We start from the raw sequence: 26,083 nt of genomic DNA, 5'->3' as shown, positions 1-26,083 counted from the left end.
TGATTGTTATGTCATCCTCTTGCAGTTTTCCCCGACTGGTATGTAGTGACCTTCTTTATCTCTTTTGATTGTTGTCGGGTTGAAGTTTACATTGTCTGCAAACAGAATAGCTACAACTGCTTTTTTCTGGGTTTGTCTTGCATGGAAGATCGTTTTCCATCCTTTGATTTTTAGTCTGTGGATTTCCTTTTGAGTGAAATGTGTTTCCTGTATACAGCATATGGTTGGATTTTGTTTTTTAATCCACTCTGCCAGTCTGTTTCTTTTGACTGGAGAATTGAGGCCATTTAGATTGATAGTTATAACCAATATGTATTGATTTATCATTGTCAAGTTATTTACTTGCATTGGTGTCCTTTGTTTTCTACCTGTTTACTTGCTTGCTCTTCTTCATATTTCATTTCTACTGTTGTTCTTGAAGTTGCAGTCTGATTTTTCTGTGTCTAAAATTTCTCTTGGTACTCTTTGTAATGCTGGCTTGGCACTCATGAAGTTCTTCAATTGTTCTTCGTCGTGAAAATATTTTATTTCTGCATTGAATTTGAGGGATACTTTGGCAGGGTACATCAGTCTTGGTTGGAAGCTGTTCTTTCTTAGGACCTGTAATACTTTGCTCCCAGGTCTTCTCGATTGGATGGTTTGTGCTGAGAAGTCTGCCGTGATTCTGATGGGCTTTCCTTTATAGGTAATCTGTTTCTTTTCTCTAGCAGCTTTTAATATTCTGTTGTTTTGCTGGGGATCTGGGAACTTGACTATTATATGTCTGGGTGTAGTTTTATTTTGGTTGTGGCTGTTTGGAGTTCTATATGCATTGTTTACCTGTATATCAGGTTTTGTTTCCATGCTTGGGAAATTTTCTGGTATTATTTCTGCAAATATTCTTTTCATGTCAGTTGTCTTGCCTCCTGTTGTTTCATTGACTCCTATAAGTCATACATTATTCCTCTTTGCCTCATCTTGCAGCTGTTGAATTGACTTTTCCTGGATCCTTGTTGATTTTACAAGATCCTTTCTTTCTCAGTCGCTATCTGCCATGCTGTGTTCAAAGTCTGAGATTCTATCTTCAGCTTCATTCAAGCGGTTTTGGTAGCTTTCAATGGCAGCTTTGTTTTCTTGGAAGTCTCTTTGAATCTGGTTCATGCATTCTACGTCCTTTCTATATTTTTCATTGAACGCTTCTGGCCCTTGCCTTTGTTCTTCTATTTTCTCATATGTTTCTTCAGACTTTTGAGCAGTTCCTTCATTATTATTGTCATTTCATTTTTTTCCTGAGAGATTATTTCTGATCTCATCTGTTCTATGGCCTTATGGAGTTGTTTCTTTACTTCCATTGCAATCATTTCAGCTATTTCAGGCATGTGTTTACCAAGTTCTCCTATGTCGATGTTTCCTGGACTTGTTCTGAGTGGGGTGGAGCTCTGGGATTGTGTTTTAGTCCTTCGTTTTGTCGTGTTTGCTACCAGATGCAGAAAGCTCAGTTTCCCTCTTCAGTAGCTGCAGAGCAAGGGCCACTAGTTTCCCTGGTTTTTCTGTTTTTGTCAGGTTTGCCCCTGAGTGACCTCTGAGAAGCGGGCCTTGGTGTTAGCTGATGGCCGAGCGTCTGATCCAGCGTCCCCTTGCAGTTCAGGGTTCGTGCATGGCCCAGACTCAGGTTGCACTGGTGTGACAGTCCCAGTCCCGTGGACCTATGTCCCCATGTAGTTCACGGTACAGGGAAAACCCATACACAAACTGCAGGATTGACAGTTTGTGAACCACCTCATTCTGTGTCTCCAGTCAGTTCAGAACACATACACAAACCAGATGCAGGCCGATGGTTAGCATTCATGGACTGCCCATGCCCTCAACCCCATAGGGGGTCTGGGCAAAAGTAAAGCATGGACTCGAACCGCGGGACCAACCACCCTTGGAGCACTTGCTAACTTGGTGCAGGGCACACACAGGGAGAGTCTACATGCACCGCCTCCCTCAGCCAGAGAAGTCCCTGGGGCTTCTGAGTGAGGACCTCCTCTCTGCCGCTGGTGCCCAGAGAGCAGAGACTCAGTCTGTAATGGCTGCAGGGCCTCTGTCACCCTCTCTGCCCTCAGGAAGTAGATGGGAAATACCTGCCTCTCTCTGTGAGTTTCAGCTAGGAACTGTGATGGTGTGAGTAAGGCATGGACACCCACCACTGGACCAGCAGCTCCTGGAGCACTTGCTCATGCGGGGCAGGCAGCACACATGTAGGGAGGGGCTACACGCCCCCCCACACACACAGAAAGAGAAGTCCCTGGGGCTTCTGAGTGAGGACCTCCTCTTTGCTGCTGGTGCAGGGAGGGCAGAGACTCAGTCTGTAATGGTGGTGGGCTCCTGGGTCACCTGCTCTGCCCTCAGGAAGTAGGTGGGAAATACCTGGCTCTCTCCACGAGTTTCAGCTGGGAACCGTGGCAGTGTGAGCAAAGCACAGACTCGAACCACTGGACCAGCAGGTCTAGGAACACTTGCTCACTGGTCGCAGGGCATGCACAGGGAGGGGCTAGACATGCCCGCCCCCCCCCCAGCCACAGAAGTCCCTGGGGCTTCTGAGTGAGGCCCTCCTGTCTGCTGCGGGTGCCCGGAGGGCAGAGACTCAGTCTGTAATGGTGGCGGGGTCCTGGGTTGCCTGCTCTGCCCTCAGGAAGTAGATGGGAAATACCTGGCTCTCTCCACGAGTTTCAGCTGGGAACCATGGCGGTGTGAGCAAAGCATGGACTCAAACCACTGGACCAGCAGCTTTTGGAACACTTGCTTACTCCTGTAATGCTGGTTTGATGGTCATAAATTTTTTCATGTACTCCTTGTCTTGGAGATATCTTATTTCTCCATCAGTTTTGAAGGATACCTAAGTCAGGATTGAAAGTTGTTATCTTTTAGGGCTTTAAACACTTCACTCCAAGTCCTTTTGGCCTTTTAAGTTTTCTGTTGGGAAGTCCGTTGTAATTCTAGAGGTTTACCTTTATATGTGATTCATTGGCATTCCTTGCACAGCTTTTAAGATTTTGTCCCTGTGATGGACTTCTAGTACTTTGGGTGTAATGTTCCACAGAGAGATTCTCATCTGCTTGTGGCTGTTTGGGGTTCTATATTCCTTACTTATCTGTATGCTTATTTCTTTCCCTGTATTTGAGAAGTTTTCTGCCATTGTTTCTTTGAACAGGTTTTTTTCATGTCATTTGTGTTGTCTTCTGATTTTTCACTTACATAATTAGTCTCAGATTGTCTTCTTTGCATCATCTAGTAGCTGTTGGATCCATTTTTCATGTTCTCCTTGCTTCTAAGATATCTTTGAATAGCTGGTCTTTGAAGACATTATTGTCTTCTAATTCTCAAATTCTGTCCCCACTTTGGTTGCTTCTACTGACCATATTAGTTTTCTGGATTTCTGGTTGAAATCTTTTCATAGACTCTTAATTCTTTGCGAAACTGGTCATTCATGTTTTGTAATCTTTTGTTTAGCTCATCTAGCTTTTTATTAGTGTCTTTTTAAAACTCCTGCATCTTTTTGGTTATTACTTCCATTATCTGTTTAGCCATATCTTCTGTGATCCTGCTAAAGCACCTTTCTGATCTGTTTCTAACCTTTTCTGTTATCATTTTAAGTAATTGCAGTGTGTGACTTTTGCACTTTTCTTCCCCTTGATGCTCCCTTCCATTAGCTTCAGGGAAGTTGAGAATTTTGGGTGGCATTTTGTTTTCTTGTCATGTTTTATTTGTTTTGTATTGAGGCTTGCAGATGCTTATACTATAAAGTCTTTCTTGCTAGTATATAGATCTCTTTAGTCACTTTTCAGTGATCTTCTTTGGGTGTGGCCAACAATAGTCCTTCTTTGCCTTGGCCCCCAGATCTAACCACCTTGGTTAATTTGGGACGGAGGGTGCAATGTAATTAGCCCAACACCTGGTTTTCTAAGAATGTAGTATTGTTAATGTCACAAAGGTATTGGTTTACAGAGAAATAGCAACAATTTGCAACCCCTATAATATCAAGCAAATCAGCTATAGTACTCCAAGACAAATTGGATATTGACATACAGTAACAACCAGTTATATGTTATCCTTAACCCTAGAGAAGAAAATAACAGTTATGGTGTAAACATCAAGACAATTCATGTATTGACTTCCAGGTAATATGTACCAAATACAAGAGCTATTTCCCTGCTAATGGAAAAAGAATTCAACGATAATTTTATAGAATGAATCATCAAAAGATTAATAAATCTTTATGATTGTATTATTAAATGTATAGGGTTTGGGAATGAAAGAATACAAGAGGAAAAATTTGAAACCTTAAACGATATGATATGAGAATAAGGAGAGAGGAATGGTACACAGTATCTTACTTTGGAGTAGAAGGATGTTTATAGAATTAGGTAAAGGTAAGAAGAAAAACTGATGAGAAATAGAAGATAAAAGAAAAAGCAAGTTAAAAAGCAATTATATGGGGGTAAAAATACTGAAAATATGAAAGAGAAAAATTAAAAAAGGAGAAGAGGAAGAAAGAAAGAAAGAAAGAAAAGGAGATAAGCAAGGAAGAAAAAGGAAAATTCCTTAAACACCAGTAAACTGGTAAAGGAGAAAGGAAGAAAGGAAAGAAAAAAAACTAATGCATACACACACAAAAAGGAAAAAAAGTGTCTGTATGATGTTGAATATGTCATTTTCTTCCAAGATCTACAATTCTGAGGTGGTGTCCAAGTCAAGACATGTCTCTGCTCATGCTGGTAGATAAAGAAGGCAATCAGACCCCAGATCTGTGCTGGATGCTGTCACCAACAGGCAATTGGGTTAGGGCAAGGGTACCAGTGTTATAACTTTCAAGTGTAGGGCAACTCAGGCTGAGCCTGACTTCTGATTGTGGGGTGGGGCTTGTATCCTTTAGCTCAAACCCCTCAGATACTCTCTTTCTAGCCTGACCATAGCTGTTTCCTCTGACTATGTCTTACCCAGTCACAGTGGAAATGTAACACTGGGAGTCCTGAAGTGAAGCCATCCATGGCTGCTCCGAGTCTTGAGTTCAAACAGTCATCCTTTCCCTGAAATGGTATCTGATGACATATTATCAAGGGGATGTGTTGGGTATTTGTAGTGGTGTCACTCACCAGCTGTTGCCTGTGAAAGGACTCACATGGGAGCAAAATGCCATGCTTTCCCTGCAGGTCGCAGTATCCACCAGTCTGTTCCACTGCTGCACTTCTCCTGGAGTCCCAAGCTTTTACTTTGTCTGTATAAATTGTCTCTCTTTCCCATGAGCTGGGAACCAAGGAGAAAGTACAGAGTGTCCCTTCCCTCTCTGCATTGTGTTTTGGCTCTTCAGTTTCTCTGTAGGTTTTAATTTTCCTGTCAAATCCTTCTTGGTTCCCAGGGATCTCTGTATCTGTGTCTGTGTCTGTGTCTGTGTCTGTGTCTGTGTCTGTGTCTGTGTCTCTCTCTCTTTCGATTCCAGTCTGGGAGAGGCTGAGTTGTTCCTTACCACACCACCATTTCCTTGGAACTCCTGTTTAACATTTTAAGGAACTGCCAAACTGTTCACTAAAGCAGTTGCACCATTTTACATTCCTACCAGAAACCTGTAAGTGTTCAGATTCCTCCATGTTCTTGCCAGCATGTTATCTTCTTTATTATAAGTATCCTAGTAGGTTTGAAATAACTGTTTTAGTTAGTTTATCATCACTTCAACAAAATACCTGAGGCAGTTAACTTGTAAAGAAGAAAAGGTTTATTTTGGTTCTGGAGGTTCCAGTCCAAGATCATGCTGTGGATTTGTGGTCAGGCAACACGTCATGGCAGGAGGTATGGTAGAGTTTGCTCTACCATCGGTGGTAGAGCAAACCAATGCCTCTTGAGTCAGGAAGCAAAAAGAAAAAGTGGGTTGACTAGGGTCCCACAACCCCCTCAGGGGCTGAAGGGCCTCCTGCTAGGCCCCATCTCACTGCCTCTCATGCTAGCAATGCACCTTTACCACATGGACCTCTAAGGGATACTCATCGAAACCATAGCAGTAACTTTATGCTGTTGATTTGTGTCTTCCTAATGCTTGATGTTGAGCATCTGTTTATGTGTTTATTTGCATATCTCTAGAGAAATACCTATTCCAGTTCTTTGCCCTTTTCTTAATGGAGTGATCTGTCTTTTGACGGTTGTTTTAAAACTCTTGTAAAGAGTAAATTCTTGGTGCAAGTCCCTAATCATATGTCTCATTTGCAGATTTTTTTCTGACATTCTATCATTTGTCTTTTCACTTTCTTATGGTTTCCTTTGAGGCACAAAAGTTTTAAATTTTAGCAAAGAATAGTTTTACCTCTGTTTTGTTGCTTATGCTTTTAGTATCGTATCTCAGAAATCCTTGCCTGACCCAAGCAGTGAAAATGTAATCTCATATGTTCTTCTATAATTTTAGTTCACACATTTAACCTGTGATCCAGTTTGAATTAACTTTTGTATTACTATGACCTAGGAATCCAACTTCATGGTTTTACATGTGAATGTGCAGTAGTCTAGCAGTATTTGTTGAAGACTGTTTCTTTTCCCCATAAAATTGTCATGACATTCTTGATAAAAATCAAGAATTTGACTTTAAATTATAATTTGATTACACATACTTTTTTCTCCTAAACTCTCAATTTTATCTAAATATTTATTGTTACATCAGTACTACATTGTACACTGTGAAATTAAGAAGTACAAGTCTTCTAACTCTGTTCTTCCTTTTCAAAATTCTGTGGTATTGGGCCCTTTGTATTTCCAAATAAATTTAGCACAAACTTTGCAATTACTGTGAAAAAGGCTGCTAAGTTTTGATAGGGAATGTAGTAAATCTTAGATCTGTTTGGAGAGTGTTGCTATGTTAACAATATTAAGCTTTCTAATCCATGAATGTGGAATATCTTTCCATTCATTTTAATCGTCTTTAATTTTTCACTAATATTCTGTAGTTTTCAATGTGCAGGTGTTTCACTTCTTTTGTTAATGTTATCCCTAATTATTTTATCTTTTTATCATTAATGGAATTGTTTTCTTAAATTCATTTTTAGATCATTTGCTACTACTAGAAATACAATATATTTTTGAATACTGATATTATTTCCTGCCCCTGCTGACCTCATTTATTAGCTCTAGTAATTTTTTAATATATTCCTTAGGATTTTCTATATAATAAGTGCATATCATCTGTGAACAGAGATATTGTAACTTTTAAAGGTTGGGAGTTTTTTGGTTTTGATTTGTTTTGTTTTTTGGAGACAGGACTCATTAAGTTGCTAAGTTGCCCAGGCTGGACTTAAACTTGCCATCCTATTGCCTCAGCCTCTTACATTACTGGGATTACAGATGTGTGCCCAGATAGATTTTCTTAGTTTTTATGTAATGTCTTTTTAAAGCTAATGTTCTAAGACCTCATCTAGGAAACCAGGTTGTTTTTAGTTGTGATGTTTCCTTACACTCCTTTGGTTTGTTTGTTTTTGTGGTGTTGGAGATTGAACTTAGGGCCTTGTGCATGCAAGGCAAGAACTCTACAACTGAGCCACATCCCCAGCCTTTTAGTAATTTCTCAGATCCCTTGTTTTTGATGATGTATTAGTTTTAAGAAGTAGAGTGGTCAGGTATTTTATAGAATGTCTTTCACTTGAGATTGGTTGTTTTTGTTACAGACTGAGATTATGATTTCTAAGAAGACCAAAATAGTAAAGTGCTATTTTTATCACATGTCAAAGATACTTACTATCATGTGATTTATTACTGTTGACATTGATTTTGATCTCTGGCTGAGAATGTTTTACAGGTTTCTCCATTGTAAAGTCACTCTTTCTTCCCCCTTTCCACACTGCACTTTTGTAAACAAGCCTATTTAGCTGCCTCTCTTTGAAAATGGTTTGCTTTCTCTATGTACTGCCTACTCCATTTATTTGAGTCATTTATTTATATGATTGTGGCTCATGGGCATTTGTTTTATATTTTGAGTTGTAATTTAATGCTACTTTATTTTGGTGCCCAAATTGTTCCAGCTTTAGCCACTGGAGGCTTTCTAGTCGATTGCTTCGACATACCCCTTGTTTGTGGGTTTTGGTTTTAGTGCTCCTTTTCTGGTATTATATGGCTCAGGTTTGATTCATATATTTCCTGTGCCATATTGTAGAATCAGGCATTTCTCCCAGGAATCTTGGTTCCCTGGGTACTAAGTACGATCATTGCTACTGGAATGCTTATAATCCTTAGTGCCTTGACATCCCTTAGTGCCTTGAATGCTTATAATCCTTAATGCCTTGAATGTCCCCTCTTTCATTCTTGATTTTAGTAGTTTGAATCTTATCTTTTTTTTTTCTTGGTCAGTCTGCCTAAAGATTTGCCAATTTTGCTGGTCTTTTTGAAGACTCAGCTTTTGGGTTTTGTCTCAGTCACTTTCCTGTACTAGTACACCATATCCTACACCCATAACTTGAAGGAGGAGAGGCTTATTCTGGCTCACATTTTAGAACTTTCAGTCTTTGCGTGGTTGACTGCCTCCAGGTAGAAGCAGCATGGTGAAAGAGTTTGGAAGAGGAAAGCTGTTCATCTCATGGCATCTAGGAAGCAGAAAGCAGAGAGGAGCTGGAAAGGGAGAGACATCCTTCTGAGTCGGGCCCCCACTGACTCCCCCTCTTTCAACCAGGACCCACCTCCCACCATCACAAGTAGTTACAGGATCCCTGTGATTCAAGGGTCTTTCAAAAACACCTGACTATATGAGGCTTTCAGGGGACATCTAGATATAAATCATGACATCTAATTATTATTTCTGCTCTAGGTTAGCGCTTCTTTTTTTGGTTTCCAGTGGCAGAATTTATGTTACTGATTGAAATGTTTCTTTTTAAATATAGGTGTTTGTAGCTGTAAATTTCCCTCTGAAGACTGCTTTAGCTGCATCCCATAACTTTAGTTATAGTATATTTTCATTAACCCATGTATGTTCTTGTGATTAGCCAGGCATACCAAGGTACTTTTCTTTTTTTTAAATATAGCCAATGACATCTAAGTGCTGTAGTGATTTGATATTATTATCAGGCATTTTGAAACAGGTTGAACAAGGTTCTTTAGATGATCACATGGTTCTTTTTACTATTTGATTTTCTTTTCCATTACTCTCCCAAGAGATTTATTCTATCAGTTTGTCTAATTTATGCTTGTTTTGTCCCAATTTTCTCTGCAACAAAAACATTTATATAAGTTGAAGTTAAAGGCTCTATGTGTTAGAATTATTTCTAGTTGCTGTTTAATGATAGAAAGTTTTAGTTTCTAAGATGAGTTTTAGAGATCAGATCCAGTAATATTAACATTACTGAACAGTAAACCTAAAAATGACTAACATGGGAAACCATAGGTATTTTCAAGAAAAATTGCAGATTGATTAGTTCTCAAATCATAATTGAAACATAGTTATAAAAATTGATAATTGTTAACCATCCAAAGATTTTAAAAATCCTTCATTTGATAAAGTGTTTTAACTCCTCACAATGTAATCATGAGATGCAGAATTTTTATAAGAGATATGAAATATCTGATAAAGCATTTTATTTAAGAATCTTATTGACATGGGGTAACAAATTAATATTTTTATTTCCCCATTATATCAGATTAAAACAAGCAGCCTCCAAATGAAAACTGCAAGAGCAATTTACTGTCTTTTTAGTATATTTACCAAAAATCGAAAAAAGTGCCTGTCACTAATGGCCAAGTGATAAATCTTGTAAGTCTACTAGTCTTAGTAATCATGTATTGCATGTGTTAATACCTGTAATAAGGTATTAAGAACAAGTACTGAAAAAATGTTTTTAAAATTAAAAGAAGAAAACTCAGGGACTAAGTTCAGATAATCCCTTGAATACTCCTTCATTCTTTCTTTTCTACCCTCTTCTCTAGTTTCCCAAACCTTGTGTGACCATCCTTTTCAAGAAGGGGAACAGAATCTGACATACAGAAAAGTGAGGCATATAGAACTCAAAACAGCTATGACCAAAATAAATCTACACCCAGACATATAATAGACAAGATCTCACAAATTCAGTACAAACCAGAATATTAAAAGCTGTTAGAGAAAAAAGAAAAAGCAGATCACCTATAAAGGAAAGCCCATTAGAATCACTGCCAATTTCTCAGTACAAGCCCTCAAGTCAAGAAGAGGTTGGAATGAAGTATTTCAAGTCCTGAAAGAAAACAACTTCAAATCCAGATTGACATACCCTGCAAAACTATCCTTCAAAATTAATAGAGAAATAAAATAGTTCCATGACAAAGAACAACTGAAGAAATTCATGGCCACCAAATTAACCATACAAAGAGTACTGAAAGATATTGTAGAGATAAAAATGACCACAAGTTCAAGAACACCATCAGAAAGAAACTACCAAACAGGGCAAGTAATTTAACAAAGAGGGTAAGAAAGGAGCCAACAGCAAGAAATAACATGACAAGGATAAGCCAATACATATCAGTTATAACGATCAATGTAAATGGACTCAATTTACCAATCAAAAGAAACAGATTGGCAGAATGGATCAAGAAACAAAATCCAGAAATATGTTGTATACAAGAAACACATTTAACTCAAAAAGAAGCTCATAGACTGAAAGTCAAAGGATGGAAAACCGTACCCTATACAACGGGAACCCAGAAAAAAGCAGGGGTAGCTATTCCATCTGCAGAAAATGTGAACTTCAAAAATGTTTGAAAGAGATAAAGGTCACTACATACCTTTTAGGGGAAAAATTCAAGAGGAAGAGATAACAGTCATAAATATATATGCACCAAATATGGAAGCACCCACCTATATAAGACAAATACTAATAGACATGAAAAATCACATAAAGAATAACACAGTTGTGGGGCTGGGGATTTAGCTCAGCGGCAAAGCGCCTGCCTGGCAAGCGCGAGGTCGTGAGTTCGGTTCCTGGTACCGGAGAAAAACCAAAAAAAAAAAAAAAAAAAAAAAAAAAGAATAACACAGTTGTAACAGGGGACCTTAATACCCCATTGTCACAAAGTGATAGATCAACTAGACAAAAAATTAGCAAAGAAATAACAGAACTGAATCAAACTTGTGAACATTTGGACTTAGAAGACATTTACAGTATTCCACCCAACGACATCACAATACACATTCTTCTCAGGTACACATGGGACATTCTGTAAAATAGACCACGTTCTGACCCATAGAACATGCAAAGGAGTTGAAATTATCCCATGCTTATTTTCTGACTACAGCACATTGAAATTGGAAATTAATAACAAAAGAAATCACAAATACTCCATGAACACATAGAAATTAAGTAACACCCTCCTGAGCAAATGGGTCACAGATGAAATTAAAGAAGAAAGTTGTCAACATCTGCAGTCAAATTAAAATGCAAATACAACTTATCAGAACTTACGGGATGCAGTGAAAGTAGTGGAAATTAGTTTGGAGATTCCTCAGCAAACTAGGTCTAAAGGTCCCATTCAACCCAGCTGTCCCCCTTCTGGGTATTTTCCCAGAAGATCTAAAAGCATCATATCACAGCGATATATGTGCACCCATGTTTATAACAGTGCAATTTGTAATTGATAAATTGTGGAAGCAACCCAAATGTCCATCCACCTAGGATCGGATAAGAAAATTGTGGTACTTTTATAGAATGGAATATTACTCAGCTATAAAGACAGATAAACTCGAGGCCTTTATATTTAAATGGTCACAACTAGAGACTATACTCACAAGTGAAGTAAACCAGACCTCCATGTGTAAGCAACGTATTGTCTCACTAGTGTAAGAACCTGAAAGAGTGAATAAATATTAGGAGGTATGACAGATATTGTGAAACAAAAGGAAAATACTCAAAGGTAAAGAGCAACTGGGGTGAGGGAACAGAGAAAAGAAAGAAGGGGAAATTATGTATGTATGTATGTATATACAGAATAGCTAGCATAGTTGTACTACTGACTTCTATCGCTTTACTGAATGGAACAGTTAATGAGTAATTATTTGATCAATCTTGCATGTCTGTATTTTCCTGAGAAACCACTTTGAAGATATCAATAGATAATACAACAACTATTGTTAATTTCCTACCACTTTGTCTGTAACTCTGTATTGCGTGTATTGTTCTTATGCTGTTTTGTAAATGGATGTCTGTTTGTTAATATGTTTTCCTTGTTTTATTCTTAAAATAAATTTTAAAAATAGCAGTACTAAGAGGAAAATTTATAGAGATGAAGTTTCACATCAGGGAAAAAAATAAGCACAAATAACCTTATGTTGCATCTCAAGCATCTAGAAAAAGAGGAGCAAGTCAAGTGTAAACATCTAGTTATTGTCTCCCTAGTGTAAGAAACTGAAGAGTAAATAAGATCCAAAATGTACAGTAGATACTGTGAAAGGGAAAGTAACTGCTGAAAAGGAAAGAACAGCTGGGATGAGGGAAAAGAGAAAAGCAGGAAGGGAAAAGAAAAAAAAAAAATATATATATATATATATATGATGGATAAGATAATTATACTACTTATTTCTGTTAGTTCATTGAAAGGAACAGTTTGTGCTGATATTGTTTGATAATTTTGCATGGCTATATCTTGTAATCTGAGCAACTGCTTTGAATTTAACAATATTCAGTATAATAACCATTGTTAATTTCATTGTTTTTATTGTTTTACTCTCTTTAAAATAAAAAAAATTATTGAGACATCTTGAAATTAATACAAATTACCTGTGGCCGCTACCATTACAAGAAATGCTCAATGTGATGGCCATTAGCTTCCAGTCAATTATTAGTATGGTGAACTACTGCTTGAGTAACCTTGGTCACCGAGGTTACTACACATGCGTTTTCAGTTTCTTTTCTAAGGACTGGCAGTGTAGTGGGTTTTCTGTAATATGCCACGTTCTCTACAGTCCCCAGTACAAGGGAAACACCATCTGTTGAAAAACTATATTTCTTTTCCTGAAGTGTGTATACTTTTTTTGTCAAATTCTGTATAAATGTCAGAAATGTTTTTACCAGTTTCATTACATATGATCACAGTCTTCCATGTACACTGATAAAAAGCACACTGCTTTGGAAGTCAGCAGATGGAGAAAATGTTAGTGAAGTGGATGTTTTGTGATTTGACTGAATAATCAAATCTGAAAGTAATTGTGTAAAACTTCCAGTGGAGGCTTTATTGCTTGTGTCAAAGTTTTGCAGCCCTGTGTGTAAAGGAATTTGCATGGTTCACATACCTTTTATTAGTACTGAGGGGAGTTTGATGCTTACCTTTGAGTAATGGGGGCAGCAATTCTGAGGGCATCAACAGGGAATGGAGGACAGCCCTTTCTGCTGCCTCTTCCAGTATGCAAGTGCATTCAGAGCTGCAACTGGCCTAGCATCGGGTTCTGGGGTCATGCACTTCCCCTGCAGAGTATGTAGAAGGAGCCTTTGGGCTTTCAATTAGTCATTAAACGTGGCTTTTCTCATTCAACATTTTGAATTGTCTTACCGTTGGGTGCCTGGGGATAGTGCAAGTAGGGAAGAGATGGACTTTGCTTTGGGTGACCTGGAAGAAATGGGAAAGGAGTGGTTCTCAGGCAGTCTGTTCCCACAAAGATCCTTGGAAGTTGGGATCTGCTGGTTGATTCCCTTAAACTAGTGGTTCTTTGCGTATGCCTTCAGACCACTAGCATCAGCTTCTTCTGGGAACTTGTTAAAAACATAAATTCTTGGGCCACACACCAAACTCCAAGGGCCCTCCAAGCAATTCTAATGCACTCTGTGACTTGTGATGATTTGTCACATGTTGGTGTAGTGTGTAGATGATACGATAACTTATTTTGTGAAAACACTAGACATTTAATTTTTGTACGTTTTGGAGCCCATTTAATTAGCTTTCAATTATATAAAAGAGCATAGATCCCATACCACCTGATGAACCTCTTGCCAGGTGAGCAACAGCAGCATGTCCTGAGCCAGAGACCCATGGGAGGTGAGTGAGGATCCTTCTGGGAGGGACCATGGGCAGTTCTTAGGCAGCTTGCCCAGGGTCTGCAGGAAAGAGGTCGGTCCTGGCATTTTCCCACGTGTGTCACACCCACTTTTATTCTAGTGCAAAGGCAGAAGTTTAATGTCTTTGAGGAGACACTAGCTCTGTGTTTTTGCCAGCACCTGAAGCCGCCATCCTATCTCCCTTGGATTTATGAAATGGCTTATTTCAGCTCACTCCCTGCTTTCAAATTTCCTTCCACTCGTGACCCTTTTGAAATGTGGCCATTGGACCCTATTAAAACACAGATCAGAACAGGACACTCTGCCTTAAAATTAAAATCCATAGGGCTTCACCTTGCCAGTATTAAAAATAAAAACAAAAAATCCAGAAGATTCTTCATCTCCTACCTGTGAGTTTTCTGAGCCCTGCTATGAGACTGTGCAGACCCTTCATTGAGACCTCAGAGGAGTCAAGGAGGCCTGTGGAGTCCATGGGGACTCCCAGGTTTATAACCGACCTTGACCTTGCCTTTCCAGCAGGCAGAGCCCAGTGGCCTGAGTGGTTGTCATCAGGATATGGGCCACTGCAGATGAGGAACCAGTGGGGTATGAGCTGCTTCCTCCATTCGTGCCTTTCATGTCTTCAATGCTCCCTTTCTTGCCTGATAATTCTTACTTTCCCAACATCAGTTATGAGAACAGTCACATTATTTGCTGCAGTATCTGTGGGGCCTCTTGAGGGCTCAGTAACCACTTTTTTATCCCATGAACAAACTGCACCTTCTGGCTTACACCTGTCTCTTGCATTGCAGTTTGGGGCTGAATTCCGAAGGTTCTCCTTGGACCGTCATAAGCCTGGGAAGTTTGAAGATTTCTACCAGTTGGTCATGCACACCCACCATATCTCCAACACCGAAGTGACCATTGGCTATGCAGATGTGCACGGGGACCTGCTCCCCATCAACAATGATGACAACTTCTGCAAGGCAGTCTCCAGTGCGAATCCTCTGCTCCGAGTCTTCATTCAGAAACGAGGTGCCCAGCGGCAGAACTGCTGCTTTCTCAGTATTCATTTAAGACAAAAATACAGGTCTTAATTTGGTCCACCATGGTAGGATTGGGAGATTCTGTTTTCTAACCCATCCATGGCAGGAGATTAAGGAAATTAAATTTTTTTTTGTCAAATCGGTAAAAGCTCAGAAATAGCAAAATTGCATTTTCTACTTTAACTAGTATTGACTTATGCTTTTTAAATACTAAGGAAAAACAATAATAATACTTTCGTATTTTAACTGAAAACAAGTCAATCCAGTAATGAAAAGGCATTTGAAAGGCATTTGTCAGTAGCCTAAGAATTAAACTTTAGGTCACTATATGTATCTTCCCTGTGTTTCTAGGATTGGGAAATAATGTTAACTTCAAGTTATAATTTTAGTTAATGTTAGGCTGTGCTGTAAGTAATAACACTATCATTTATGTGAAAATAAATTACTAACATAGTTGGTGTTTGTTTGACAGTGGATGCTGGCTGCAGATTCACTGTGGGGCCCTGTGTTGCTCATATCCTAGAAGTGCATTTTACATTCTTTTTCCCCCCTCTAAAATTAGGAGAATTCTTTCATTTCAAACTAATGTGCTAAAGAAAAGAATGAACTGCAGATGAAGTCTGAAATTAGGAAAATTGAATTTTTGTAATGGATTTAGTAATGATTATCCCTCCTTCCTGGGGCAGATCTCTTGTGTACACAGTGAACAGTGAGTGCCTCAGAGATCAGAGCAGCTAGTGGGGGCCCTTGCAGAGTGACTCCACAACACACCGTATCTGCTGTTGTGTACTTAGTCATAGGTATCTCTCTGGCACACTTAGGGAGAGCTTGGTGACGAGGAACCAGAGGAAGTAGCAGTAGTGTGCTGGGTCAAAAGGCAAAGGAGCCACAGGGTGGGAGCCAGCTGCAGGTCCCATGAGGGGATGTGCTGAGCAGTGTTCCAGTTTCCAGTCCATGCTCTGTGTTAGCTCTTGTGTTCTTCCCACCCGTGGTGATGAGAGACAGCAGGAAGCCTGCTAACCTTGCTTCAGGCCCATTCTCTGACGCAAGATCAGACTGTGCATCTGTAGTGCTTCTGAGCCATGTGTCCTGCCGACAATATGGAGAGGCCAGCATAGCTGCCTCATACAGTGAGTGACCTTGGGACCAGGAGTCTCCAAGGGCCCTGCGTGGCTTTGTGTAACCTCCAACTTCCCTGTCTGCTGATCTGCGTCTGCTGCCCTCTGGTGACCACCACTGCCCAGATGGCCCTGGGGCAGACGCCTGCCCCCTCTTGCTGCCCCTGCCTAGGGCTCCCTGCCCCTCACACCAATCAGGAATCTGTTGATGCTGTGTCCTCTCAGTCTGATATTTCTGTGTTCTTACTGTGTGTTTCCACCAGACCTTGAGGCCCAGGGACCTTGTTCCTGGTCATACCCATGCTCGTGAGGGGCAGGACGAAGATGTGACTGTGCCAGCGAGTGGCACATGTGCACGTGGACCTTGACATGCATTGTGCAGGAAGACAGTCTTTGTGTCCCTTGGCTGCAGAAGTGGGGTGTGAAGTGCCGGCAGAGGTTGTCCTGGATGAGGTGTGGCCCCTCTGCCACGGAGTTGCAGATACCTGAGGTGTGAGAGTTAATGCAGGGGGAATGCATTCTCTCTCACACGGTTGAGAAGTGTTGCCTCTTTGCTCTTTTCTCTTGCAGTTTAGGCCCCATACCCTGTCTTTATTTGTTTCTTTCTTCTTCTATCCTCAGAGTACCAGCACAGCATAAATCCAGCTGGCTTAGGTTTTCTGACTCTGCTGTCTTTAGTGAGCACCTCACTGACAGCTCCTGTCTCATTCCATCAGCCCTTTCTCAGACCCTCTCAGCTGCTCAACCCAGTGTGCTCAGCGTCCCATCTGTGAAATGGAAGGGCAGCATGTGGCTTCTGAGTGGTCATCAGTTTCCATGCCAGCAAGCCCTTTTCTGATCACGCATTCATTGTCTCAGCCCCACATTCTGTCACTGGAGCCTTCTTGCCCTCCTTACTGAGTTCTCATAGTAGCAACACAATGCAGGACAGAGAGTTGAGGGCACCTATGCATTTTGGACAGCCAGGCTCCCTGAGGTTCAGGACAGACATGCCGATCTGTCACTGTGAAGATCCAGTGTCTGTGGCAGCTGGGTCCGGAGGCCTACCCAGGTTCAGTACAGTCCACAGTCTTCCACTGCCTCTGTGTTTGAGAAGTTGAATACTGCCACGTCATAGCAGCCACACCCCACATTTCTGCAGTGGCATGCTTATTACCGAAATATGTTTTAACAGGACACTATATTACTATCACAAATGAAGGGTCAACATTCTTCTAATGCATGTTGAGATAATCGTACAACTATGTTTTAAAAAATGAATCATCTACTTAAAATAATCTCTTTTCATCAAACCACACAAGGACATGACAGTAAAATTACAGCCTAGCATCCCCTGTGAATGTGGGTGTAAACCCCCAACAGAGTTCCAGCGTGTGGATGACTTGTACCCATGTCCCAGGGACACTCACAGCAGTGTTGTTCACAGCAGTGAGAGGTGGAAACAGCAGGTATCCCTCAGCCAAAAGACGGATCAGTAAAGTGTGCATGTTTACACCAAGGACAGCTGCCAAGCCACAAAAGGAAATGAAGTACTGCACATGCAGCAGTGTACATGAACTCAAAAGCAGTATACTGACTGAACTAGGCAGACGAAATAAAGGTCACTTGCTGTGTATTGGCTTTTATAGGTAATCCTCATTATTTGGGGATTCTGTATTTGCATATTTGCCAAAATTTATTTGTAACCCCCAAATCAATACTCAGTGTGATTTTGTGGTCATTTGAGGACATGCTCAGAGTGTTTACAAATGTGAGTTACCCACTGCACATGTACCCGCCTGCTATCAAACACAGAAATGCCGGGTATGGTAGCACATACCTGTGATCCTAGCACTCTGGAAGGCTGAGGCAGGAGGATCACAAAGTTGAGCCTAGCCTGGGCAGTGTAGTGACTTAGCAAGACCTTGTCTCAAAAAATAAAAAGGGCTGGGGGATGTAGTTCGGTGCAAAAGCCCTGCCTCGGCTCATTCCCCAGTACCATAAAATAAAAAACAACATGGTAAGGCTCCCATGCTGCACAGTAAACCAGCATCCTCTTGCAGTCTGTTCAGTGCCACTGTTTACATATGCTACTCGCTTTTTGTTGGTGATTTTGCTGTTTGAAGTGGCCCCAGTCATAGGGCTCAAGTGTCTTCTAGTTCCCTCGGGACAGGAGGCTGTGGTGTGCCTCAGGCAGTTGTGTTCAGGCACACTGGCCATCAGTTCCATGTTAATGACTCAACAGTACATGTTAAGTAAGGAGTCTTGAGACAGAAGCAGGAAAATGAGGTGATGCATTGACCAGTCAGTGAAAGTGCCATAACCGGAGGATCGAGGCTGCTTCACCTTGTTCCCCAGGGGCCAGGGCTCCACGTTCGCTGATGCCGTGTTTTTGGTGATTTTAAAAAGTAAAGAAGGCTGAATATGGAGACAGCTCTGTGTATTAAAAACCTAAGGTGAACAACTCTATAAGGATAAAAAGTAGATTTTGTGGTTCTCAGGAGTTTGAGAGGGGAGACTTGGGAGTGTGGAGCTTCTTTGGGGCATCGTAAAGGTATAACTATGGAACCACACATTTGAGTGGGTACATCTCAGCTGTATCTCAGGCAAACTGTTCAAGAATACAGCACAGTGCCAGGGCTGGTGACCGCCAGCGGACTCAAAGCAATCTCCTGGTCTGGACCTTGGCCCCCCATGCACAGTTCAGTCTTGCTTGTGCCTGTATTTTCAGCCATCCTCAACACGTGCGAACTTTTTAATTAACATATTTGTTCAAAAATTATTAAAGCACCTCTTCCCCTGGGAGTAGGAAACGCCCTTCACTGCTCTGTCAGGATGTAAGCTGTGCCAGTCTTCAGTAGTACGCAACCAGCAGAGCCACACAGGATTCACTGTACCTGTCCCTTTGTTGCTAGTAGAATCACATATTTTCATATCATGTGGTTCTTGTGTCCAGACAGCTTAAATAGCATTTACTTATTACTTTTAAAGTAATTATCACTTTAAAATAATGGTACGTTATTAAATGTGGTAATAAGAAAGCACAGATACTATTGTGCCATACCTTTCTTCTAGTGTTCTGATAATTATGTCCCAAATAACTTACTTTCTTTCTCAAACCCTGTATTTTACTTTGTGCCTTGAAAACATTCCAAAAAGGTGTTCCCAGGCATTATCTCTTTGCAGCTGGGTTTGTCGTCGCGCAAATAAGCTAAGCACTCCACTTCAGAGAAGCTGCACTTGGGCCCAGACAGCAGGCCAGGGTAACCCGGCCTTCATCCTCCTGGTGGCTAGTCAGAGGACATTTTCTTGAGAACTACATGGCCTTTCTACCCATGAAAGTTCAGAAGGCATGTCTTCGGCCCTCATACCCACTGGCTTCTTTCCTCTGCATTTACCAGGCTTCTGCCATCATCTTTCTAGGATGACTGGAAAAAGCTCTGGGCTTTGCCTTCAGTAAATCAGAGGTACATTCTGCCCTTCACTTGGGTGCTTTGCCCACTTAAGTAAAAAAGGAGGCAGCCCTAGCATGCAGTGGTCATAATGGGAGTCTGAATTCATGTCAACATGCTTATGTTGTGCACCTAGTGACTATTACAGACCCACCTCTGTACCCTTCCCCTAATCCCCCTTGGGGTGCAGGAACATTTGGGAAGCTGGCCCTAGCCAGAGGATACAAGATCGTGACCAGCAAAACACACTCTATTTTTAACCAGATAAATAGGAAGTATAAATACTTAGATTTTGCCACTAATCCATGAAGTAAGTCTTTCTAACACCAGCATACCCTATGGCCCCGTTCCTTACCCTGCCACATTGGGGCTTTCTTTTGAGCTACTAGAATAAGGAGAGAATATTTGTAAACATTGAGATTTGTATTTATAAACATTGTGAACTTATATCTGTGGTTCCATTTAGGTGAGTTGTAGAAGAGATGTTCTTCATTATAAAAGATATAGAACAGCTAAGAATTTGGTTATGAACACAGGCAGAATTTTAAAGTATCAAGCATATAGAATCTTGTTCATAATGTTCTTCTTAGTTTCTTGTGTGTTCAATTTTTAAGTTGAGTGCTCACTTCTCAGTGGGAAGCTCTCAGTAACCTGCCAGAGCTGAGTCTGACTCCTCCCCATTTTACTTTCTTGCCTGAGACTCCTTAGGGTCTGGAGGTAAATTTTGCTACACTGGCTTCTTTTTTTTGGTCTTTTTGAGACAGGGTCTTGCTATACAGTTCAGGCTGATCTTGAGCTCACTTTGTAGCCCAGGCTGGCGTTGAACTCGCAACGACCTCCTGCCTCAGCCTCCCTAGTGCTGGGATTACAGGCATATGCCACCACGCCCTGCCGCACTGGCTGCTTTTGTGTCCCTGAGTAGATAAGACCAACATAGACCAGACTGTCCCCCGTCTGGTGCAGGGTCCGCTCCACAAGACACGTAAGCTTCTATACTGGCACAGATTTCCAGGAGTTTGTGTGTCGAGAAGTTTTCTTTCTTCTATTTCTTTTCTTTTAATTTAAAAAGAAAGGGCAGGAAAACCTCTCCCTGCCACACTGTGGGAACATGGAGCAAACAGCGTGCCTGCAGCACGTTCTTTCCAGAGTGGGCGTGGAGAGAATGTGCTGATGCAGCTCCGAGAAGCCACAGCCAGCAGCACTGCTGCCCGGAGTACTGAGGGCAGGCCCCTTGCACAGGCTGCAAGCTCCTCTTCCAGTTACCCTGTGGACACTGGGGCATTTGGGGTGACTAGTGCCTCCTCTAGCAGCCCCATCAGGCCCCGGTATGAAAATGGTGAGCGATCATAGTCATTGAACTGTTTTGGTTTTTTGGCCATGTATACTTTTATATGTTCAACTAGTTTGGATTCTTGGTCTGTGTGTGTGTGTTTCTGTTTGATGAGATTTTGGTATATTGCCCAGGCTGGCCTCCAACTTGTAATCCTCCTGGCTCTGTCTCCCAAGTAGCTGGGATTATAGGCATGTGCCACCCCACTGGGCTGATTTTTATCTTTTAAATCTAGTACGTTATAAACATATCTTATCATTAAACTCTTTACAAAACTTTTTTGTTTTCCAAATGTCTGTTCTGTTTATAGCATATTTGTGCAAGGAAATTCAGGCAACATGGAAATAATCTCCAACCCAGTAGTGACACTATTGACATTTCACAAAATGACCTTCACCGTAGATGCACTTGGCTGTAATTTTACATAAATGGGTCATCATTGACACTGCTTTAACCTAGTGTGGTGGGTTTTGTCTTTTGCATTTATCTGTTGGTATCCATCACCCTTCGTGGTGGACTTACCAGTTGTAAGAATACAACACAGAGCCACCAGGCTCTTATTAATTGGTATCTAAATTAATTTTAGATACCTATTTTCATTGAATTTAGATACCTATTTTTCATTATTACAACCTGTGTCAAGTATTGTAATTTATTTGTTGGGTCTTGCTGTATGTTTTAAATAGAGATAAATACTTCCAGTGTCTCTCTCCATCAGAGTAATATTTGAATTTCTTCTTTTCCACTTGAAATAAATGCACCTTTGAAGCCAGTCTTCATGTGGTGTGGAAGCTCCTGGTCTTTGAATTTTTCCCTCTTTCCTGCTGTGGCAGAGGCCAGCCTCCCTGGTGGGACAGCACAGTGATTTTGCCTGGAGCAGGTGGACGGTCCCCACGCTGAGAGCTGGGAGCCCCCAGGATTCTCACATGCCCCAGGCCTGCAGCATTCCTGTGGGTGCTTGCTCATCTCAGGCTAGTCAGGCTAGATCTGCAGAATCTGATTTCCTGTCAGGTGACAGTGGCTCACAGATCAGCTGTGGCTCCTGCTCTCAGTGTAGGTCTTTACTGACAGCAGCCCACTGCTAAGTAAACAAAAAGTAAATGAAATTTCAGTAATTGTGAAGAGCTGTGAAAGAAACGAAGCCTGCCATGATGCAGTATTTGGAGGCTGCATACAGAATAGGTGCTCACTGGGCACATGGAGAGGGTGTCCAGCAAAGGTGCCAGGTAAGGCAGACCGAGGTGCAGGCAGTGGGCCTGGCCTTCAAGGCACGTAGGCAGAGCTTCTGAAGGTTTCCAGCAGAGTGAGCACCATTGGGACTGATGCTCCCCAGAGCCTGCTGTAGACTGCATACTACAGGAGATGGGGCCCTACTTCCTACATATATGGAAAGCCAGTAACACTCAGTTATAGGACTGCCTTATTTATTAGATACCTTTTGCATCCTGAGCACACAAGGCCAGGTCATGCCTCCTGACCTTGGAACACCTGAAATCTCAGGCAGGAATACATCTCCTGAGCCACAGTTGGTGAGGTTTGGGAGAGACTTTCTCTGGTGGAGGAAGTGAAAGTCTAGCGTAGTGTTACACAATATGCCAGAGGCTGGTGGAGTGAGACATGGGCCTCTTGTAGGCCTTTACTAACCAGGGGCCTGAGTTATTCTAGATGTATATAAAAAGCAGACTTCACACCACATGATGTAGAGCCTTCCAGGAAACAGCATATGGGCCTTTATCCCCCAGAGTGCCTTTTCCTTGCTGAAGTGTTCACTCCATGAACTGCTGTGCACAGGCTCATGGTAGAGCCTATGTTTATACTGCAGAGCTCTAAGGAGTATTTGCATCTACTGGACACTCAGTTACAGGGCTGCTTTATTTATTAGGGATGTGTTACATCCTGAGAACACAAAGCTAGGTCATGGCTCCTGATCTTGAGAGACCTGAAATCCCAGGAATAGTACATCTTCTAGAAAATCAATGCCACCCACTGCCAGTGCTGGTGCTCAAGCTGACCAGGCCGTGCCCTGGGGACTGGGCAGACAGTGACAACATCAGGTGGACCCTAGGGGCTTCCTGAGGAGACAACCAGAGCTGGGGTGAGAATAGACTGTGGGATGGGTAAGGACCTCCAGGGAAAACAAAAAGTCTTGTCTCAGAGGGAGATGAGAGGCGGAGTTCTGCTGAGAAGCTGCTGGCAGACGCGTGCATTGGGAAGAGATGGTGGGAGACAGCGAGAGCTGGCAAGCGCCATGAGGTCCTGCAGATGTTTGTTGAAGAGCTGATGGGTAAGTCAGGGAGCCCCCTAGTGAGAGGATCATCTCCAGGGGCCTGCTAAGAAAAGGACAAATGTGAGGCCTTCAAAGCAGATCTGCAGGTACAGGGACTGCCACTGGAGGGAAATCTGTATCAAAACTGCCCTAAGTTGAGACACAACTGTCCTGAGTAGAATGTTTCTAAAGTGACCAACTGAAGCATCATTGGTAGGAAATCACTGATGGGCCTGTCTTACACGGTGGCTGTTAAGCATTTTGCATTTGAGGCATCTGTACAAGTAAAAAAAGGTGGCTGATACTCAGGAAGCAGAGTGCTCACTTCCTGCAGGGGCAGCCTCTGCACCTGCATTTGGCTGTCATTTAGCAGGTGTGGAAGTTGCTGGTAATTCTGAATCCAGTTACCTCATGTTCCATGGAGGAAAATGTCTTCTGGAGAGCAGAGAGGCTCTGTGGAAGAAGGCTGGGTGAGTGCTGGCCAGGCAGGCTGTCCTTAGGAGGAGATGGCCCTCTGCAGCAGGGCCCAGAGAGACCCCGAGTCCTGCAGTGTGTTTGGCTGTGTTTAAAGGGCTCACGGTGACAAAAACTGACTTCCCTTGGTCAGAGGACGGCTGTAGAGACAGGAGTTCAGCTGGGCCTGCATGTCGTCGGCCTTCCCATTTGACCTGGCAGACTCACCAGGGATGGGGAGGGTGTTAATACATAATAGGCAACCTGGAGCAGAGACTGTTCTGCCAGACAACTGCTCCAGAGCACCACTTGAAGTTAGAGACCCCTGTTTGACACTGAGCCCACAGTTCATTTGCTTCTTTCTCTGTGCTTTTCTTCCTCCTCTACTTCCCAAACTGTAGCCTGTCTTCCGTTACTGTCAGTTACCCATAGCTCAGCTGAGCCAATCTCTTGCTCTGTCCGCCTCCCGCCACACAGCTCAGACCAAGTGCAGTGATGAACACATTGAAATATATACTTAGATATCTACTGTCAACCAAGGATTTTCCAGGTTGTGTGACTACCAGCAGACCGATTTGTATGGTTCTCCTCATTTAGCACACGATGAAACTAAAGCTTCAGGAAAGGTTACACAGCATAAATATGCCCTCAGCCAAGTTGTATGAAACTTTTTCAGCATCTCCACTGGCTGGGGTCTCCTGCAGCACCTTCACATAAAGGATGAAGACATCCTGTGTCTCATGTCTAAAGAATAAACTTTTCCTTTTGAGCTCAGAACCAAGCAGTCAGCCTAGGAGCTGGGGTGGACCACATGGCTCAATCCTGCATTGAGACCACTTTGTTTCTCCCAGCTAGGCAAACCCTTGCTTATAGCACATTAGTGTAGACAAGTTCATTGCAGAAACAATTTACCTTTACAGATTTGGAGCCCAGAGATGTAAAAATTTCCACCATAATCCCTTCCAGAAACGTAAGCAAGATTTGGATTTCCTCTGGCACAGCAGTTTCTTTTCCTGTTTTTGCTCTTATCTCTGTACTTTCCATCTCCCCTGTTGGAAAGGGGTTCAGCACAGAGGTCACCATCTGCAGCACATGCTGTTTGTGCCCGCATTCTCATCCACACTAAGCCATCTGCAGCGCTTAACAAACACAGAGCACTTAACATAGCCAAAGGTAGCGGTAAAGAACCCTGCAGACTTGGAGCTTGGCTTTGGTGTTTGGTTTTGGTGTGGCAGGGATGCTGAGGTATGCTCGGCAAACACTTCAGCATCTGCATGTGCAGCCGCATAGGAGGAAGAGGGTGGGAAAGGTGAAGACATTGATTTTATCATATTGGAAAGACAGTGCTAATATTGATATGTATCCACTAACAGTAAAGATTCACTAGTTACTTTCTATAGTGGTGAAATATATGTACCGTACCATTTACCTTCTTAGCTATTTTTAGGTCATATTTAAACTGCATTTAAGCACATCCACACGGTTATACAACTGTCACCACCCACCCATCTCCACAATTTTGCAGTCTTCTCAGAGTTCAAAAAGTAGCTCAGTACGTATAGGTACAAATTCCCATAGACATTCATTGGGCATTTTTATTCCTGATCTTTGTGGCCTTATCAAGCATTTCAAATCAAAGGGGAGGAATTACACTTTTCCACGAAGCAAATACTTGAGAAGTAATTGTCACTTGCTCATGTCTTTGAGTCCCTATGGAGACCCTTAATAGCTAACAGTGGCCACCTCACCCCCAGCTGCTCCTCCCTGGGTCCTCTGCATAGATCTGCAGGGTCCTGTGGACAGGATGGGGAAGTCATGGGAAGCACTGTGATCTGGCCAGACTTTACAGTGCTGGGGCTAGAGACCTGCATAGGGGCCCTTGCCAGCTCCTGTCTGGACTCGGAAGGTACCAGAAACCCTGACACACTACCTGCCTGGACCTTTCCAAACCAGGAAGCACCCTGTCTGGGAAGTGAGTTTCCAGATTCCAGTGTTCATGCTCCGTCATTCGGAATAGGGCGTAGAACAAAAGTGTTGGTCTTTCCTTACCCAGAAAGAATTGCAGCATATCTTCCCCAAACAGCTTCCTTCCCCACCCAGATAAGTGTGAAAGGAAGCCAGCCATAGCCCAGGAAATGCCTTGCCAATGGGAGTTTGGAGGATGGCACTGTTACTGCCGGGACACCTCTTGGCTGGTAGGCTGGCTTTCCTGTCTCCTCCCTCGCCACCTCCAGCTTTCTGCATTTCTGTGTAGTTCCTGAGGTGCCATGTGCTCTGACAGCCGGCACCTTGCAGCCCTCAGAGTCAGCCCAGGGCAGCTTTGGGCTTCCAGGCCCCTTGCTGTGAGACCTATCTTTTGCCCCCACCTCAGCTTCTTTTGGGCAGTGGGCTTAAGTTAGAAGTAGTACTCCAGCTGATCTGCCCCAGACAACAGGTAAAACTAGACTTCAGATGGCCTCA

The 26,083-nt window shown here is 42.3% G+C and overlaps 1 protein-coding gene across 2 annotated transcripts in view; it reads left to right on the top strand.

The window, feature by feature from the left end:
* Positions 1-26,083, top strand: part of Pard6g (par-6 family cell polarity regulator gamma) — an 84,491-nt gene that overhangs the window by 32,905 nt on the left and 25,503 nt on the right. For both annotated transcript variants that reach the window (XM_005373130.2, XM_005373129.2), the window contains exon 2: positions 14,792-15,014. In XM_005373130.2, coding sequence (XP_005373187.1) covers positions 14,792-15,014 — 223 coding nt within the window. The remainder of the gene's footprint in view (positions 1-14,791; positions 15,015-26,083) is intronic.

The sequence above is a fragment of the Chinchilla lanigera genome, unplaced genomic scaffold (assembly GCF_000276665.1).
Source record: "Chinchilla lanigera isolate Chin_1 unplaced genomic scaffold, ChiLan1.0 scaffold00001, whole genome shotgun sequence".
NCBI lineage: Eukaryota > Metazoa > Chordata > Mammalia > Rodentia > Chinchillidae > Chinchilla > Chinchilla lanigera.
The sequence above is the reverse complement of the archived record's forward strand: the minus strand, read 5'-3'. Positions and strand labels throughout refer to the sequence as shown.